General features: G+C 39.7%; 2 protein-coding genes across 3 annotated transcripts in view; one reads left to right on the top strand and one right to left on the bottom strand.

The window, feature by feature from the left end:
- Positions 1-4,273: 4,273 nt before the first annotated feature.
- LOC103382758 (sodium- and chloride-dependent GABA transporter 1-like) lies at positions 4,274-16,291 on the top strand. 2 transcript variants are annotated; one of them, XM_017034539.2, is made up of 15 exons: positions 4,274-4,595; positions 6,111-6,452; positions 6,586-6,717; positions 7,543-7,643; positions 8,422-8,531; positions 8,632-8,764; positions 10,415-10,549; positions 10,736-10,839; positions 10,920-11,044; positions 11,652-11,764; positions 11,849-11,980; positions 12,305-12,407; positions 12,496-12,596; positions 13,445-13,612; positions 13,700-16,291. In XM_017034539.2, exons 2-15 carry the CDS (start codon positions 6,215-6,217, stop codon positions 13,790-13,792), a joined length of 1,788 nt encoding a protein of 595 aa, XP_016890028.1. In that variant the 5' UTR covers positions 4,274-4,595; positions 6,111-6,214; the 3' UTR covers positions 13,793-16,291. The 2 variants fall into 2 exon arrangements, with proteins under 2 accessions (XP_016890028.1, XP_008313879.1); XM_008315657.3 differs by lacking the exon at positions 10,736-10,839 and adding an exon at positions 10,626-10,729.
- A 197-nt stretch (positions 16,292-16,488) lies between these two features.
- iqsec3a (IQ motif and Sec7 domain ArfGEF 3a) overlaps positions 16,489-18,651 on the bottom strand; it is a 93,436-nt gene continuing 91,273 nt past the window's right edge. Inside the window, exon 19 of the mRNA XM_025057138.1 lies at positions 16,489-18,572. Coding sequence (XP_024912906.1) covers positions 18,235-18,572 — 338 coding nt within the window. The 3' untranslated portion in view covers positions 16,489-18,234. The remainder of the gene's footprint in view (positions 18,573-18,651) is intronic.

Below are 18,651 nucleotides of genomic sequence, written 5' to 3'. Positions count from 1 at the left end.
TGGAACACCCGACTTAAACAAAACCAGGTGAAAAATAATGACTAAAACACAGAAGGCAGAATGTTTAAGGAATGTAAAGGTCAACTAGAATATGTAACCGCCATTACTTTCGAATCACTGTTAAGCCATTGCCTGTACAGATGATGAAAAGGCCTGAAACTGGTGACTGCTGAAGTTACTTTGCCTAACATGATTAGAGGTCTTTGTCCTGTCCTCTGAAGGGATTGTGAAATGTAGAGCAGAGACAGAATCCAGAGAAATCCCTCTCCTTGGTGGAACATAAGCTTCCAATCTCAACTCTGTACTAAATCTTCATAATTGTCTCCCTGGCACTGTTGCCACCAGAGTCAGTCTGAGCTTGGAATAATATTAAAAAAGTGCAACCAGCCTCAATGAGTCAAGCATAATGTCCTGTCAGGACATCATAGATATCACATTCTCTCAAAACAAGAGCACATGCCAAAACCAAAAATATTTTAAGACTACAGTACTTTTAAACTGTGATGTGTCATTGTCATCATTAATGGTTATAAAAAAAAACATATTTTTGGGTTAGACAAGTGTCCCAGAATCTACATATATACATATGTGTGTATATATTTATGCATACATATATACACAAACGAGCAAACTCATAATCCAACATTGACAAAAATATTTTCTAAATGCTATACAGATGCTATGTTTTTGCGTTATCATGGAAAAAATATATAATAATTAACATAACACTTGCGTCATATTTTTCTCATAAAGATTATTGGATTTGTCTTAATTAAGGGCATAAAACCAATATAGGAAACACTCTTAGAATGCCAGAGCTCTACTGATGGATTTACAGCAACTTGTGTATGTTAGTCACTAGGGATTCCCAAATTTTTCCATGTCCGCTTTCCACACCCAAAGAAAATGCTACAAAAAATTAAATGAATCCTAAATTAGAATCTATTTTCTTTCTCATATTCACTATTCGATAATAATTGTATGTATGCTGCCTCTTATTTTTTTATTTTTTTTTAGATGCCAGAGAACAGAGTCCTCCACAGCAGGGCTGTTGGTCTGCTGTTTTGGCACAATTTGCACTAGCTAGCTACAAGCTAGCTTGAGGGTTAGAGCAGCTCGATAGCCGAGTCAAACTGCCAGGTCTACAGATTATGATGTCCTCATGCTAAAGTTGCAGCCGTCACACGAGGTGCGTTCAGGTACCATGGGAAACTTGAAAATCCAACGATTACGGCAGTTCACAAGTTGTACGGTTTATAGTTATTTTAAAACTTATATATACACAGATGTTATTGTTTTTTGTATTGCATTCATGTAATTTTTTTCCAGTATAGCATAGGAACAGTTTTAATAAACATGCACTAGCTAGCTACAAGCTAGCTTGAGGGTTAGAGCAGCTCGATAGCCGAGTCAAACTGCCAGGTCTACAGATTATGATGTCCTCATGCTAAAGTTGCAGCCGTCACACGAGGTGCGTTCAGGTACCATGGGAAACTTGAAAATCTAACGATTACGGCAGTTCACAAGTTGTACGGTTTATAGTTATTTTAAAACTTATATATACATATAAATGTATATATAATATATATATATATATATATATATATAGATAGATAGATAGATAGATAAATAAATATATAGATATAAAACACTGTGTTAGAGCAACAACAAGTTCTGTAATACAGGCTTTGATTTTTTTTTTCCCACTCTGTAATTTAATCATTGATTTTTTTACAGCCCCAGTTCAAACACTTAATTTTCCTGCGTGATGCATGAGTTTATAATCCTTATGTAAATGACGACCACTGCTGTTTTCCTCGTTAGCGCCCTTCACCAGACTTTGCAGTTTAATTAATGATAGAAGTTTTTATGTAAAACTTTTTTCCTCTCGGTATCATTATGCAGCATTATCTGTTCACTCCATTAGAAGAGAACAAATGACGCACACTCCCTGTCGCTGAACTTTTTAACGGAGCATGATACACGTGGGGAGATGGGAGTCCGAATAAATATTGATAATTGCTGCGGTTTAGCATTTTTGGAAATAAATAATTAAATAAATAAAGAAGAAATATCTCACACGAGCCACTGCTCTGCTTTTTTGAGGAATGATATTCTCGTTGCTGTGGGCATTCATTACACAGTGACAGGACCGAGGCTCATGCATACAAATGACCGCGCTCCGACGCTCTCTATCTCGGGGCCTGCAGGATCGGTAAGTCTCAGAAGCCTCCAGTAAATTCTGTAGTCCGAAAACAACAACACCAACAATAAAAGATTAACTCTGGCGTGAGAACAATATGTAACACCTTACAAACATCGTTTTCTCTTTCGCACATTGATCTCAGAGCCCTGAGAGGAAAAATCACAGGTGTAAATCAGCAGCATGGAAGGTGTTGGATTGTTCTTAATGACAAACGAAGACTAGATTTGGGGATAAATACGATTCAATACGGCTAATGTACTAGATTTAAATTTATATATATATATTTAAAATATGCGGCAGTTTACTAATCATTTTAATGAAATTAATTTAAATATACAATAAAATTACAACCAGGGTATAAAAGGAGCATCCAGCAAAGGCTAAAGAGTCTTAAAGAGATCACTAAGTCTCCCCTGTGCATTCTAACTTTGGTCAGGAAACAGCTAATGTGTGACCAGACGTGTTACAGGCACTGTTCGGAAAAAAAAAACCATTTATTTAATTAAAAATGAAAATTTCCCATGTTACAACGTACAACCATTTATTTAATTAAAAATGAAAATTTTCCATGTTACAACGTACAACTATAAATGTACAATTATTAATATATGTACAATTATTATTATTTTTTTTTAATTTAGTGGGAGCGGCTTATATTCAGGTGCGCTCAATAGTCCAGAAATTACAGTACGTTTAATCTGTTTTTTTTTTTTAATTATTTAAACAACTCACTGGAGGTTTAATTAAGCTTCTAATATAATATAGTTTATCACATATGAAGCCTAATATCCGCTATCTGTCCGGGCGATCAGCAGACCAACGGCGGTGCGAGTACGGTGTTCATTAGTCATTCTAATTGGCCGCTGATGGGATCTCAGGGGCAGGTATTAATGTGAGGAGGTCACCTGCCACCAGGGACAGCAGAGAGCACGTGACTCATATCTGATTCTGTGAATATCAACGAAGCCATTGCTTAAATGTCACTGGAACAAATGAAAAAGACAAATGGAAAATGAGGCTGCGACTATAAAATGTCTTTTGTCAGACGAGAGATTTTAATTTTACTTTTTACAACTTCATATTCATTTGAAATGACCCGGTCATTATGGAGACTGACGTCATTATGGAACGTGACTGTAAAGTCTGACTTTGAACATAAGTTGCTGACACAAAAAGTGAACAACATTTCTCACCACAATAGAAAAAGATAAGAAAAAAAGTAGATGAGGTTATGTAGTTAACTACTAGGTAAGTTGAGGTTTAGCCAAGAAAAAGCTGAACATGCTAAAGAAAATGCTAAAGAAAATGCTAAAGCAATGCTAAACCTCCACCAAACGTTATGAATGAGAAGCAAAAAAAATAAAAAAATAAAAATAGCCAAACATAAAGCCAAGAAACTTCCAGAAATGCAACACAACTAGTCATAAAAATCCCAAACCAAAATATAGTTAGATGTTATTCCATTTATATTTGTAAATAGTTTGTAAAGAAAAAGTCTAACGTATGTAAATAAATAATAAAAGAGCAAAAGAGCCAAAACATACCCAATAACCCAATATAGCTTAGCTCAGCCTACAGACAGTTAAACGAAACCAGGGAATAGAATTCATTAACTACTTTTTAATTGTTCAAATTTAAAAGCTACAAGTTATTTGGGAAGGAAGCCTAATGTTAGCCAAAAGGTAACAAAAGCTTTTTTGATTAAATATCCTGGGTCATGATTCAAAATGCTACATATGTTACCACTTCACAGTCTTTTTGAATCATGCCTGTGTGTGGTCTGAACTAAATAAATGACTCCTCATCATGTCATGATGGTGTTAATGCTGTATTAACGTCAGTATGAGATTCTTTTCCGCCTTCTTTTCCAACAGTCACTGCTTCTTCCAATTTCCTAAAATCTCCACGAGCCCTTTCACAGTTCGGACCCTTTATTGAGAATCGCCATGGTAACAGAAGCTGGCAAGAGATAAACTTAACAAACACAAACTCACAAACGCACACACACACACACACACACACACACACACTGGTGCTGAACGGAGAGTCCTCCACCAGAATCGGCCGATTGACGTACTGTGTCCCCCACGGCCCCGGGGCCTCAGTGGTCAGGAGAGAGCTGCAATCAAAGTAGACACACAGGTCGAACTTTATTAGCCACCACTCGATACCAACCACAGGCTCCTCCAGGGACGAGGCGCGGCGGCACAAACGGATTTTCACACAGTGGGAGTTGTTGTACTGTGGTTTCCTGCGGGCCTGTGGTGTCGGCGTTAGACTTTTGTGTTTGTTTTTTGCCTCATTTTGGGGAAGTGATTTGAAATGTTTTAACTTTTATGATGGCAGCGTTGAAGCTAAAGACGTGAAGATTACTCCTGAATCGTTCCAGGTAAGATCTACTTTGTTCTAATACTGTGATCCTACTTTTGAGAAAACATTTTTAAACTTTTTAAAAATTAAAAATGTTATTATTATACTTAAATATTTGCTTAAATGATATCAGTATTAAGTCTAATATGTTTCTATTTTGTTGATCTCTGCTGGTTTGATCTCAGACCTGGATCAAAGTATGTGAACTTATCTCAGTATTTCAGAATTCTGACTGATCTCAGAAGATTTCATGCTTTTTTTTAAAACTCACTTCTCAGAATAAATCAACTCAGAGCTCAGATTTAATCCAACTTGACTTCCATTCTGCTTTTGCCTCCATCGAGGTTCATACCGCATGACTTTATAGTCATACTCACAACTTTAATCTTAAAGATGGGATTCAGGAAAATAGGTTCCACTATCATCAAAAAAAAAAAAAAAAAAAAAGTAAAACTGCTGACTTAACCAAAGTGCCTCACCTTTTCTGTTGGATTTGGCTGCAGCTCCGACTGGGCCAATAAATGGTAAAAGATGAATGGACGGCTGGATGGATGGATGGATGGAAGGATGGATTAACGGCTGGGTGAATAGATGGATGGATGGATGGACAGACGGCTGGATGGATGGATGGTTGGATGGATGGCTGGATTAATGGCTGGATGAATAGATGGATGGATGGATGGACAGACGGCTGGATGGATGGATGGATGAAAGGATGGATGGATGGTTGGGTGGATGGATGGCTGGATTAACGGCTGGGTGAATAGATGGGTGGATGGATGGACAGACGGCTGGATGGATGGATGGTTGGATGGATGGCTGGATTAACGGCTGGATGAATAGATGGATGGATGGATGTACAAACAAATGTCAGGGCCTGTAATCAAACGGAAGCAACAGCACGGATGTGATTCAGACAATTTCTGGGTCAATCAATGAAAACTGTCACACGAACAATTTCCTCCCAATGTCTAAACTCAGTGACCATGTGACGCCACGAGGACAAGCTGTACGATGGGTTTAACAAATACGTATATAGTCCTATATTAGTCCATTATTTCTTTACTGGGGAAAGTCAAAGAAATTACCACACAGTGATATTAACATTATTGAGCTGCATTCATTCTTAAGTTACTTAAGGGATTGGTTAATAAAAAATAATTTTAAATTAGAACAAAAAAAACTATCTTCAATAATCAGCTAAAAACCCATTAAACATTTGCTGCAAAAAATAACTGAATGTAAAACTGTCAACAATAAGGTAAACAAATAAAACAACAAAGTCATGTTTGGCCAAAACTTGACCACAGGTGCAGGTTAGCCAGGAAGGAGCTAAACGATAGCCTAAACAGTTTAGTACTTTAGAAACATATTTTAAAGGCAGGATAAGACAGGATATAAAACTGCAGGTGGTGAATGTTTGTGTATTTGGTAGATTGATTTGTGAACAAAGAGTCCGTCAGTCACACAAAAACAGAGCTTTGATAAAAACCACTAACAGAATCTTTCTCTCACATATGTCCACGGAGCTCAGTCTTTGCAGGCAGCGTCCACAGCAGCAGCAGAAGAATCGGTTCTCGGCTGCAGGGACAGACTCTTCAGACTCTCGGCACCAGAAGCTCTGTTGAAATTCCAAGAATGGGGAAAACTGGACAGAGCACAGTGGACTTGAACTCTCCCACAGAGGTCAAACAAGCAGTTCCTTTTGAGGAAGTGGGTCCTGCGTCGCCCCCTGCTGTCAAAAAGAAGAAAGACGATGTGCCCGACCGGGGGAGCTGGAAGGGAAAATTTGACTTTCTGCTGTCGTGTGTGGGATATGCCATCGGCTTGGGGAACGTGTGGCGCTTTCCTTATCTTTGTGGCAAGAACGGAGGAGGTGAGGTTGGACGGATTACACCCAGTTCAACAGCTGTGTTGAAGGAATCTCGTTAAATAAAGAAATCTGATTGGACGGGGTTAGAAACAGGACATTTACATGCGTCTGTCTGTGGTGTGTGTGTTTGTTTCAGGAGCTTTTCTGATCCCGTACTTTCTGACTCTGGTGTTTGCTGGCATTCCTCTCTTCTTACTGGAGACATCTCTGGGTCAGTTCACCTCAGTGGGTGGACTGGGAGTTTGGAAACTGCTGCCCATGATGAAAGGTGAGATGATAGAAATGAAGGACGTACAGTTGAGCATAAAAATGCATAAAACAAGGGTTTGACCAGGGGTGAAAAAGTTAAATGGGCCGCATCCGGCCCCCGGGCCTTAGTTTGCCCATGTCTGGGTTAGACAAATAAAAATATATATTTTATTCTTTTAGTATGATAAAAAATGTAATAAAATGAATCCCACACGGTTCCTAATGAATTGTAACAATATTCCCCATGACTGTGAGAAAATTGACAAAAAGAGACAAAATATGATTTGGGAGAAGCACTTAGATCACAACGAAAACATCAAAAATAAAAAAAAATTAAAAAAAAAACTCCAAAGAGACAAAACTCATCATTTTTCTTTCCAGATTGGGTCTGTTCCTTTTTTTTGTATGTCTGTGACCACAGGTCGTCGTCTCTTCATCTTTGTTGTCAGACTCTGGAGATAAAAAAGTTACCAGAGTGTGGAGGAAACAGAGGCAACAAAGATAAAAACAACAACAAGAAAGAAGAAGAGAAGAAAGAAAATTCCTTTTTTTTGTTGTTGTTGTTGTTGACAACTTTCTTCTGCTTAAGTGAAACACACTTGATCTCCTGCCGGCACAGATGGCGGCTCTGCTCCTGTGCCAACTGATTAAGGCAAAGGCAACAGGAAACGTTCGCAAAATGATGAAGCTGCTGCTGCAGATGACGACGAGGATAAACCCACTAATTAAGATTTTAATTTCTCACTCAGGTGAAATCTGCTCCTGGATCCAGTTTCTGTCTCAGGACCCGTGTGACCCTGTTTAAATGTGACCCTGTGAAATGACCCTTTGACCTCTTCTTCAGGTGTTGGTCTGGCTTCGGTGATCCTGTCCTTCTGGCTCAACATCTACTACATCATCATCATCGCCTGGGCGCTCTACTACCTCTTCAACTCTTTTCGATCGGTATGTTACATTCCAGTGATGACCGTTAGTTTCTATTCCTGAAGCCTCACCAATAGGAATGTCCGATAATATCAGCCAGCCAATATTATCGTGCCGACATTAACATAATTATTTAATATCTGTAGGAATCATTATCTGATAACCCGATAAAGCAAGGCCTGGGTTTCGCCAAATGATGTGTGCCCTAAAAATAGTTTTGGGGCTAAACAGCTGTATGTGAAAGTGAAAGACACTAGATGGCAGCATTGCAGCTCATTTAATTAATCTACAAGTCTATCTATTTGTGGGCCAAATCTGGGGTCCAGAATTGTTGAAGAGTTGTTTTTGCTCGGGCGAAATGTAGCAAATGTAGGCCACTGCTAAAAAGAAAATGGTCTGGTTTAATTTAAGGACCTTCAGTGGCCCACGTCCTGAGAATGTGGGCCAGATTTAGTGGATTACCACAGTCTCTCAAAACAAACAGCTTCCTGACAGTATTTAAAGGTCCATATTCGTGTGAGGATTGGAGAATTAAGTGACCACCAACCAAACTTTGGAAAATAAACAGATTGAATTGAGTGAGTTGATTTTATAAATTAAAATTTTAAAAGTCTAGTTTTCACTGTTAAATAGTTTTCTCTCTCTGTCTTTCTGTCCTTTTTTCTCTGACGAGTCTTTGTAGAATTTGAAAACCACTCAGTTCAATAACCGAACCTCAGAGAAGTAAATAAAAAACAGATGAAATACAAAGCTTGGCTGGTATATTACATGTATCTGGTGTAAATGCTGGTGTCTGCAGGAGCTGCCTTGGCAAAGCTGTGACAATGACTGGAACACGGAGAACTGTTTCTCCAACTACAGTCTGGAAGACACCACCAACCTGACGAGCGCCGTCACTGAGTTCTGGGAGTAAGAGAGAGCGGCGTGTGATTATCACCTTATGGAAATGTTGAAACACTGGTGTGTGTGAACCCAAACGCTGTGTGTGTGTGTGTGTGTGTTCCTGTAGACGAAACATGCACCAGCTCTCCAGTGGACTGGAGGAACCAGGGGAAGTACGTTGGCCGTTGGTGGGCACCCTGGCCCTGGCCTGGGTCCTGGTCTACTTCTCCATCTGGAAAGGAGTGGAGTGGACAGGAAAGGTCAGCCATCTTGTCTTCTACTACTACTGCAGTCAGTCAGTGGGCGAGGCTGGGATGACACCCTGATCAGTTCATCAATTACAATTAAAGTGTAATAATTGTTTAAAACATTTTTTTTTCACTATAGTACTCATGAAAATTCCCAAATGATCTACTACTACTGCAGTCAGTCAGTGGGTGGGGCTGGGATGACACCCTGATCAGTTTTCACTTTTTTTCACTAGTACTCATGAAAATTCCCAAACGCTCTCAGACCCTGGACACAAACATTAGCATGCTAACACCAGCAGCAGAGATAATGGACATAATAAAGCTACTCCGTGCCTGTTTGCTATGCTAATAGCACCACTTCACAGCTACCTAATGTTCCACAGCCCCGTGTGTTGATCCCAGTGAGCCGTAATTAGCACATTAGCATAATTAGCTAAGACGTAAAAGCGAGAGCCCCACTGGTGTATGCTAGCCCAGCATTAGTATGCACAGTTAGCAGCTCTTCATCCACTTAGCTGTTCTAAATGCTTCCATGAGTAACGACATTTCACCAGTTCTGTGTTGTTGCCACCTTAAGTTGCGAACTCGGTAAATGATAAATGTGCATTTTAAACCAATCTCTCCTCGGGCTTCATAGTTATTGATCAGGAGGTGCGTTGATGATTCATCACTCCTCAGCTAGACTTGGATGTCATTTATCAGCTTTTCTCAATTCACTGAGGAAAAAAAGCAGTACATTTTCAGAAAGGCGATCATAATGTTGAACATTTACTTCCATCACTCTTTTTCAGGTACATTTCAAAACGTGGCATCTCCTGTTAACGCATTAAATTGAAATAAAGAAGTTCAAATTATTTGACCTCGTTGTGGGCCGTATAAAACACGGTGTAAAGCCCAGTGTTGGGCTGAACAAGGTTACATACTCGGGCCATGACACGTTTCCACAAGTGCCACAAGTGGCCCCCGAGCCAGAGTTTGGACATATCTTGCATAACTTGTGTTTCTAGACATTATTTCTCCCTCGGTTCCAAAGTTGTTAACTCTGTTAGAACTAAACATCAGTGTTTATTCATTCTCCTCAGGTGTTGATTTTGTTTTTATCCGTCGTTCTTTTATTTTCAACCAATCGTTTCCCTCGACATCTCACCGTGGCAGAGAAGTAGAAAAAAAAGTTTCAGAGGTATTATTGTAATCCCAAATTGCAAAACCCATTCAGAGATGACAGGAAGGAAAGACAACGGATGAAAAAAATATAAATAAATAAAATCGTTGTCTGGTGTCGGCTGCTGTCTGGGATTTTTAAAATTACAAGTTGAAGTGATGTATGTGAGCGGGAACGTGAGACGTGAGGACAAAACAACATGCATCAAAACCACGAGCTGCATCGCAAACATCTGATGAGATCCTGTGGCGACGAGAACCCACGGAAATTATTAACAGCTGCGGCGTATTTTTACATTCTGCAACCATGACAGGAACAAGACTCTGCATATTTATGTGCTACATTTTCTTTGATTCTGCACTTGTCATTAGCTGAAAGCAAAAAAAAAAAAAAACTGGCACAGACACAAGGAAAACATTTTTTTGCTGGTTTTGCACTTCAGATCAGATTGCGTGACAGTGAAAATATAAAAGTGTAATCTTCTGACGTTCTCTCAGGTGGTGTACTTCTCTGCCACCTATCCGTACTTCATGCTCTTCATCCTCTTCTTCCGAGGGGTCACTCTGCCCGGAGCCATCGACGGCATCCTCTTCTACATCACCCCAGACTTTAATAAACTCATCAGCTCCGAGGTGAATGCGGTCTCAGATGTTATGAGACAGAGACACAGACAGGGACGATTCTTTAATGGTACTTGTTGTCCCACAGGTGTGGCTGGACGCGGCCACTCAGATTTTCTTCTCCTACGGTCTGGGCCTCGGTTCCCTCATCGCACTGGGAAGTTATAACTCCTACAACAACGACGTCTACAAGTAGAGGTGTGGCTGGACGCGGCCACTCAGATCTTCTTCTCCTACGGTCTGGGCCTGGGTTCGCTCATCGCACTGGGAAGCTATAACTCCTACAACAACGATGTCTACAAGTAGGGTCACGCCCTTTATGGTTTTTTTTTTCGGGTACCGGTTTCTTTTATAATGACTTTTGTTGCTGCTCTTTCTTCAGGGACTCCATCATTGTTTGCTGCATCAACTCCTGCACCAGCATGTTCGCTGGGTTTGTCATCTTCTCCATCGTGGGGTTCATGTCGTACATCACCAAGAAACCTGTGAAGGAGTTAGCAGCCTCAGGTAACGTTGACCTGTTTGACCTTGACATTGAAGTGGACATCTAAGGAATTGTAACTGTACTGTAGTTACATTTTCTACAATTCAGTATGAGTAAATTCCGTATGCTAATGCTATCCATATTTTTTCTGTAATGATTTTTATAAAATATATGTTTTGGTATTTTTTTTACACTTCAGATTTTTCTAGCAATGTCAACAATTTTTGTTCTGATTAATCACAGGAGTTTCAGATTAATCCCAATTAAAACAAGAAATGCTTGGGTAAAATGGAAACTTTTTTCCCACAGGGTGTCCAAATAACAAAATGTCCATTGATTGTGTATTTAAGCCAGGATAAATGGTGGGATGAGAACAACGCCCACGGGTTCAAATGTCACTTGTTAATTAACATGATTAACATATACTTTTTCCTAGTTTCTGAATAATTTTAGTTTAAATATATCTAAATGTCATGTTTTTTTAATTGATTTTTGAACGCAAACTTAATTAATATGTTGTATTTTTAGGCATACATTTTAGCCATTTTAGCCTTGACTATGTTTTTATTGTATTTCATTTAATTTTAAATTTAATTCACTTTTTGTTTTGCCATCACCTTTGACCTATAGGTCCAGGTCTGGCTTTTCTGGCCTATCCTCAGGCGGTCACTCAGCTGCCCATGTCCTCTCTGTGGGCCATTCTCTTCTTCTCTATGCTGATGATGTTGGGCCTGGACAGTCAGGTATTCACAGCACATCTCTGAGATTTTCCATTCTTTCGTTTGTTACACTCCAGTCAGTGTTTCAACGATTATATCGCAAATCAGTTCTGCACAGTGGAAGGCTTCATCACGGCTCTGATGGACGAGTATCCCCGTGTGCTGAGGAGGAGGAAGAAGGTCTTCATCCTCATCGTCTGCTTCATCTCCTTCATCATCGGCTTCTCCAACGTCACTCAGGTTTTTATACGAATGTGAAGCGCGACGTGGTCTGCAGTTCCAGCGTCTCTGCAGCGTTAACTGAATGTGGAGACGGAGCCAAAGGTCTGGTGGTTTCAGCAGCAGCAGCAGCAGCTCCGTGTGGTTAATTAATACTGCAGGATGTGTCTGTGTGTGACTGGTGTTGGAACAAGTTGGAGGCTCTTACCTCCTGCTGCATTTTTACATAATGACAAAGCAATCTGACTCCAACCTGGGGTGTACATTCATCATGCATATTTTAGTCAATGAACGGCGGGGATTGTTAATATGCAGCCACCGTGTGTGTGTGTTCAAATCTTCCAGGGAGGCCTGTACGTGTTCAAACTCTTTGATTACTACTCCGCCAGCGGCATGTGTCTGCTCTACCTCGTCTTCTTCGAAACAGTCTCCATAGCTTGGTTTTACGGTGAGATCCACTGAACAGGGAAAATCAATCGGTTGTTTTCACTCTTTTTGCCATTTTTTCCATCTTCTTCTCCTCCTTAACTCCGCAGGAGCTGAAAGGTTCTACCAGGACATCGAAGACATGATCGGCTATCGACCGTGCGTCTGGTGGAAGCTCTGCTGGATGTTCTTTACTCCGCTCATTTGCCTGGTAGGCGTGGAAAGGGTCATTGATTTTTACCAACACCATATTGGTTTGTTCTTTTTTCTCCTCCAACACAGCGGAGAACTTCCTTCTCCTCGGTGGATGGTTTCCTCTGCTGTGTCAGTGACTCGCACTCCATCTCATGGACTACCAGTCACTACGAGGCCCTGGGGGGAATCATGGTGGTCTCTGCTGCACTGTAGTGATGGAGTAATGTTAGAGGGAGTTGATTTTACTGGATTACAGGATATTTAACTAAAAATGAGTAAAACTCACATCCAAAAAGGTGTTGATTTACTTTACAGTATTTCTCAAAAAACTTTGTAAAACTTAAAATTTAACAGAAACAAATAATTCTAACAAAGCTATACCTGCAATGCTAATAAACATTACTGTATCAAGATGCTAACTGCTACAAGCTAGTTTCTATATAAAGATAAAAAGAAAATACATACAACCTTTTCATGTAAGATACCAATACTGCAACTTGGAGTATCTGTCGATACCAATATCAGTCCGATAGCTTTTCTCCTCCAGTGCGCTTTGGTTAGTCAGAAAAAAAACAAAATCAAAAAGTTAGCTTACATAAGAACATTTTGGGAGGCATTAGCTAAAGACTAGCCAAAAATGGCCAAAAAAGAGGTGCTTAAAATATTCTACAACTATTATAATCTCAGACATAGGCAAAACTAGAGAAAGAAAAATCAATAAGAACTGATAAAGAAAACAAAGACAGACCACATAAAAGCAAACCAAGTGCAAAAGTTGGTCCCCAATCCAGAGATTTGGAATACCTGATATAGAATTTTACTTCAAATCGATTTATATACATGTTTTTTATAATGTATTTTTAGGGTGTGTTCACCTTCAGTGCTATTGAGATGACACCTTTGACTTTGGGGAAGTACGTCTACCCCCTGTGGGGACAGGTGATTGGCTGGTTCATGGCTCTGTCCTCCATGATTCTAGTCCCAGGCTACGCCATCTACATGTTCTGCTCCACCAAAGGCACCGTCAAACAGGTACTGCCCCCAGTGTTTAAGAACAGTCTTAGAAAAAAAAACAAAAAACAACTGCTCTGACTCTGGTGTCTCTGTTTACTTGACCAGCGTTGGCGGAAGATGACAACTTCCCAGGACGAAAAGCCATCGGGGCATGAAGCATTTACAAACACAGGGAGCGTGGGCGAAGCTCCCGTCTAGACAGGATTGTTCAGCTCAGAGAATCCTCGCTGCCGTTTCCCTACGGTTGTACAGAAACACTGACGGTGTTGAAATGGCAATTGAGCAAAACGGAATCTACAGTAATTTATATTAAGACTTGACGTTAGACAGGTAATTATTTATTTGTGTGGTTAAAAAAAAGTCTGTGCTCTAGATGAAACGTCAGCTCCACATTGCCCTTTGTACATAAACCACACTTAAATTACTGCTACTGTAAGTCTTTGCCCCGTGTGTTGACTCGTAGGCAACATGCACAAAATCAGTGTCGTCAGTGTAAACCAATGTTGCACAGTTGAGTTCCTGAAAAAAATAAAAAATAAAATTTCCAGTGACGTTGTAAAGATGTGTAACCTAGAAAAATATTGTATTATTTAAATATATGTAAATATAATGGCTATGGTATAAAGGTTGTTTTTGATTAATTAGATCAAAGTGGTTTTCGTATCAATTGGCACGGATGGAAAAGGAATATTAATTGGCTGTTTTAATTATAAAGTGTGTCCTAGAAATGTTTGTTTTTTTCTCCCTGGTCAACACAACAAATATACAGCAATAAAATAAAATAAAAACTCTTGGGTTGGGTCAGTGTGGATCCCTTACATCATCATTTAAATTCTCTTAGCCACACATAACTTCCTATTTAGCTTTTCATCTAAAAAATGTTTTTTGACTTACTATGAAAGATTACACTATATGCTGACGATATTACCACTGCTCCCATTCTTAATCAAAATATAAACCATTCCAATCGTAAACTCGGTCCAGTCCAAGAATCACTGCTGATGACTGTGGTGACGAGACTTAAATCATCTTTAATAGCATGTTGATATACAGGGAGACAGGGACTCAGAATCCACTGAGAGAAGTGATGGAACTTTTACACTCACTTTTAAAACGTCCCATTTTTTTCCCAAACGTGTGAGCAAACACAGTGTCGACGAGCCGGGTGATCGTCACTCATGAAGCAGTGCACTGATATGGCAGAGCCCTTTTTCAAAATTCACTCAGCACACACTACAGCACTGTGGCATCAAAGTCCGCTCTACAGTTATGCTACATTTATCTCCTTTCGGACCAAAGTAATCTTAGGGTTTCTCATTAACACGTCTCACACGTGTGCTCTTAACGCACAGAAGAAAGAAAACAAAAAAAAACAATTGCATTTTTAATCACCCGAAACGCTTCAACACATTGTCAAGTAGGAAAAACAGTGCAGTCGCACAAAGACACGGCAAACAGAACTGAGGAAAGACAAGTCCGATTTGTCCCGCATCGGGTCAAAAACGGCATATTTTGTTTTGTGGCGTCCATCATGAATAAGACTTTAATTTTTTTTCATCATTCAACTCCTGCTACTGTGCTCAAAGCAAATCCATGCACCGAGAAACAAGTATCAAATATCTTCCAAACAGCTGTCATGCACAGGAAGGAAAAACTACTAGAACCTTAATTTAGATTTAAATTATCAAATGAGAAACTATCATAGACTTGGGAGTTTATTATGTGTTCAAATGTGTACTCATAAATGGCTAATGAAACATTTCAATTGATAATGACATCAAAGTCAACTAGAGGGGGCGTAGTTGGATTCCAAAATAGAAAGAAAAAAAAATCAGAACCTGACAAAAAAAAACCTTAAAATATTTAAAATTGTCCGTATATCATCCTTGAGGCTTTTACATTCTGTGTGAATTTATTAAGCAAAAATGTTGGTGGTATTTCTTTCTTTGTCTATCACATGCTACACAATCGAACCCCTGAAGCATCTCTCATCAGGCACAGCTAAGCTAAGCTAAACAGTTTAAAGATTAATAGTTTAGAGTTAGCTAAAAGCTTGGTTTTACAAAGAAAAGCCAAGTAGTTATGTTAGCAAATATAGAGCAAAGTATCTAAACATTAGCTAAGAAAAGCAAATGTTAGCAAAATAGCTAATTTTAGCATGCTAATCATTTCAATTGGCCCAACCATTAAGAAACAACTATGGGTAGCCAAAACAGTTAGCCAAAAGCTAATACCCTTAAAAAGTTGTGCTAATCAAACTGACAAGTATTTCATTTTCCCATAAATATTAATAATACTGCAGTTACCTTGGTAATGTGAGTGTTAAAATGTCATAGCTACATAGCTAACACACAAAGTGAACCAACAGTCTTTTCAGTGAGTGAATGTGGAGAGGACAGAGAGATGAGACAGAGACATCCCTGCAGTGGTGTGACTCTATAAATCATCAGGTCAGAAGGACGGAGGTCAGATTAGAGATTAGAGATTAGCGCTAACCCAACAATCATTCCACTCTCCCCGCTGTTTAGAAGATGATGATCTGGTGACCTCTTAGATAACATATAAAATATAAAGGACAACTGAGGGAGCAGTAGTATTTGGAACAGGCTGAAATCTTTTTATCCTTTTGCTAGCATGTTATGTTAGCCATTTTGTCTTTATTTCTGTTGTAGATTGAATTCATATCCAGTTCCTCTTGTGAGGTCCAAAAATGAAATGAAATTAAAAAAAAAAATTAGTTCTCGAAATACATGTGGAATATTTCTGACCTAGAGCGTTTTTTCTTTTTGAAGAAACGCACGTTTTTTTTTCTCTTCTAGCCAACTTCAAGCTAATGCTATATTTAGCCATGTCGACTAAATATAGCATTATCCGTTTCACTTCATACACATGTCGACTAAATATAGCATTATCCGTTCACTATTTTAACCCCTATTTTTCTCTTAACATTAAACTGGAATATTAGCTAACCTCTGACGTGTTCATACACTACTTTTAGCCTAAAGTATATATACGTATTTCACCTAATGTTCAGGTACTTTAAGTACCTAGCATCTAACTTCAGTTAACATGTTGAGTCTGACCTAAACGTTTGGGTCAACTCTTGTTCAGTTCTGTCTTATTTTAGCATCTCGACGGTGTTTTCCAATTTTTAGCCATACAGTATTACTACTATATAAACTTCAGAGTACTTGTTGTAATACTTGATATTTTTTGTTGTTGCCTTGGTAACTTAGGAAATACGAAAAGGAACACAAATAAAAACACCATTTAGGAGATGCACCGACAATCACAGACAGTGTGTTGACGCCTCGTGGGTAAGCTCAGTCCGTCATTTATACAGACGCGAAAATAAACAATAGTCGACATTTAACGCCCAAAGCTAAAAAATCTTCAACTGGATTTCCTGAAAAATGTGAAGAAGCATTTCACAAAGACTGGATGAACACAGTGTGTCACACATACAAGTATTATAATAATAATAATAATAATAATAATAATAATAATAAATACACATGGACTAATGCGGTATAGTGGTTTCACGTAAGTTCACTAGCAGTTTTAGGTCAAACGCGTCCAAAATATTCAGAGTAGAGTTCCTCCGTTCGGCTCCGCAGATCAATATGGCCAGAATTCCTAAGAATAATGGATAAAAGTTAGGAACAACACAAATCGATCCTGGGTTTACTTTTTGGTTTGGCAACAGTCCACGTGATTCGCCATCGACCACCGACAGAGTGTGTTTTCTGATGATAAAGAGCCTCGACACAAGGGAGACGCAGATGAAAAAACACAGCTTATCGGATGTTGGGGGAAGGAGAGAAGAAGACAGAAAGCTCTTGATAAAATCAGGGCAATCGCAGCTGGGGAGAAGCTTTTTTTTTTTTCTTTTTCTTTTTTTAATTTTACAAGAAATGAAATATCAGTTCCTGCTCCTGAAGAGAAGCGTGAGCGGAGCAGGAGTTTTCTTTCTTTTTTTTCGTCTAGCCCTAGCTTTAAGTCAAGTGCAAGGAGTTGTGTTTGTATGTACGCAGTGTATATGAATGTATCTAAGTATTTTGGCACATGGTACTTTTCTCGTTTTCTAGTGTCAGCGTTGCGCTGCATGCGTACGTACAGCACAGTAGGCGTGAGCGTTGGGACGTCAGACGGCGAGGGAAAAATTCCACCGAGGGTTTGTTTTCCCTGCTTCCATTTGGGGAGCAGTTAACAAAAAAAAAAAAAAAAAAAAAAACACAAAGCAGGAGAAAAGCGAGAGGGTTTTCACATTTTTCTGCTCCTACCGGTGGTGAACACTGGAACTACAGCGGATCCGTTTTTCTTCTAGTGAAGTTTAAAACTGACAAAAAGTTATAGAAATTTGTTAAAACTACATATTTCAAAATACATGTGGAATCAAGTACAGGTTTTTTTTATATATATATATAATATATGCACTTCATTTATTTTTATTGACTTCTTTTAAAACCTTATCTTCTGTTTATGTTTCTTCTTAAATATGCATATAAGTGATTTGTTTTGTGTTTTTTAATTATAGCTCTGTATTTAGTAGTATGTATATATGTACATTTATATAGATACGTAGCTAAGAAAGGTGATGGAGGAGTGTGCGTTTGGTGACGTGATACTAACTCATTTATTTACACCATGCTCCGAGAGTCACTGGGGGTCCTGTGGAGGGTGAGGCGAGGGTCTGGGGGTATGTACTGGTGCGGGTGGTTATAAGGCGGAGGCGGGGGAGGCAGCGGCGGCTGGTGGCCGTCACTGACGCCCAGGGAGCGGACGGGCGTGGACATGGCCGACTGACTAATCTGCCGGTGGCCGCGGTGGTGGTGCTGCTGGTAATGGCGGTGCGTTGGAGTTTGGCTGAGGAAGGCCTCCACCCGTCCGTGCCCGCTGCTGTCCAGCATGATGACCTTGACGATCTGCTGACACTGAATGAGCGTGTCGGGCTGCAGGTCGGCCATGCTGGCGGAGGCGGACTGGAGCTGCTGCTGCTGCTGCGGGGGGGGGGGGGGGGGGGGGGGGGGGGGGGGGGGGAGGCCGCCGCCGAGGGG

The sequence above is a fragment of the Cynoglossus semilaevis genome, chromosome 8, assembly GCF_000523025.1.
Source record: "Cynoglossus semilaevis isolate Cse_v1.0 chromosome 8, Cse_v1.0, whole genome shotgun sequence".
NCBI classification, from domain to species: domain Eukaryota; kingdom Metazoa; phylum Chordata; class Actinopteri; order Pleuronectiformes; family Cynoglossidae; genus Cynoglossus; species Cynoglossus semilaevis.
Note: the sequence above shows the minus strand (reverse complement) of the source record. Positions and strands in the feature narration are given on the sequence as shown.

Excerpts from the sequence above, each read along its gene's own strand:
- LOC103382758 (XM_017034539.2), top strand. The coding sequence starts at position 6,215 with ATGGGGAAAACTGGACAGAGCACAGTGGACTTGAACTCTCCCACAGAG. Across the intron at positions 6,453-6,585 it reads TTGTGGCAAGAACGGAGGAG|GAGCTTTTCTGATCCCGTAC; the intron begins GTGAGGTTGGAC and ends TGTTTGTTTCAG. Across the intron at positions 13,613-13,699 it reads CCAAAGGCACCGTCAAACAG|CGTTGGCGGAAGATGACAAC; the intron begins GTACTGCCCCCA and ends TTACTTGACCAG.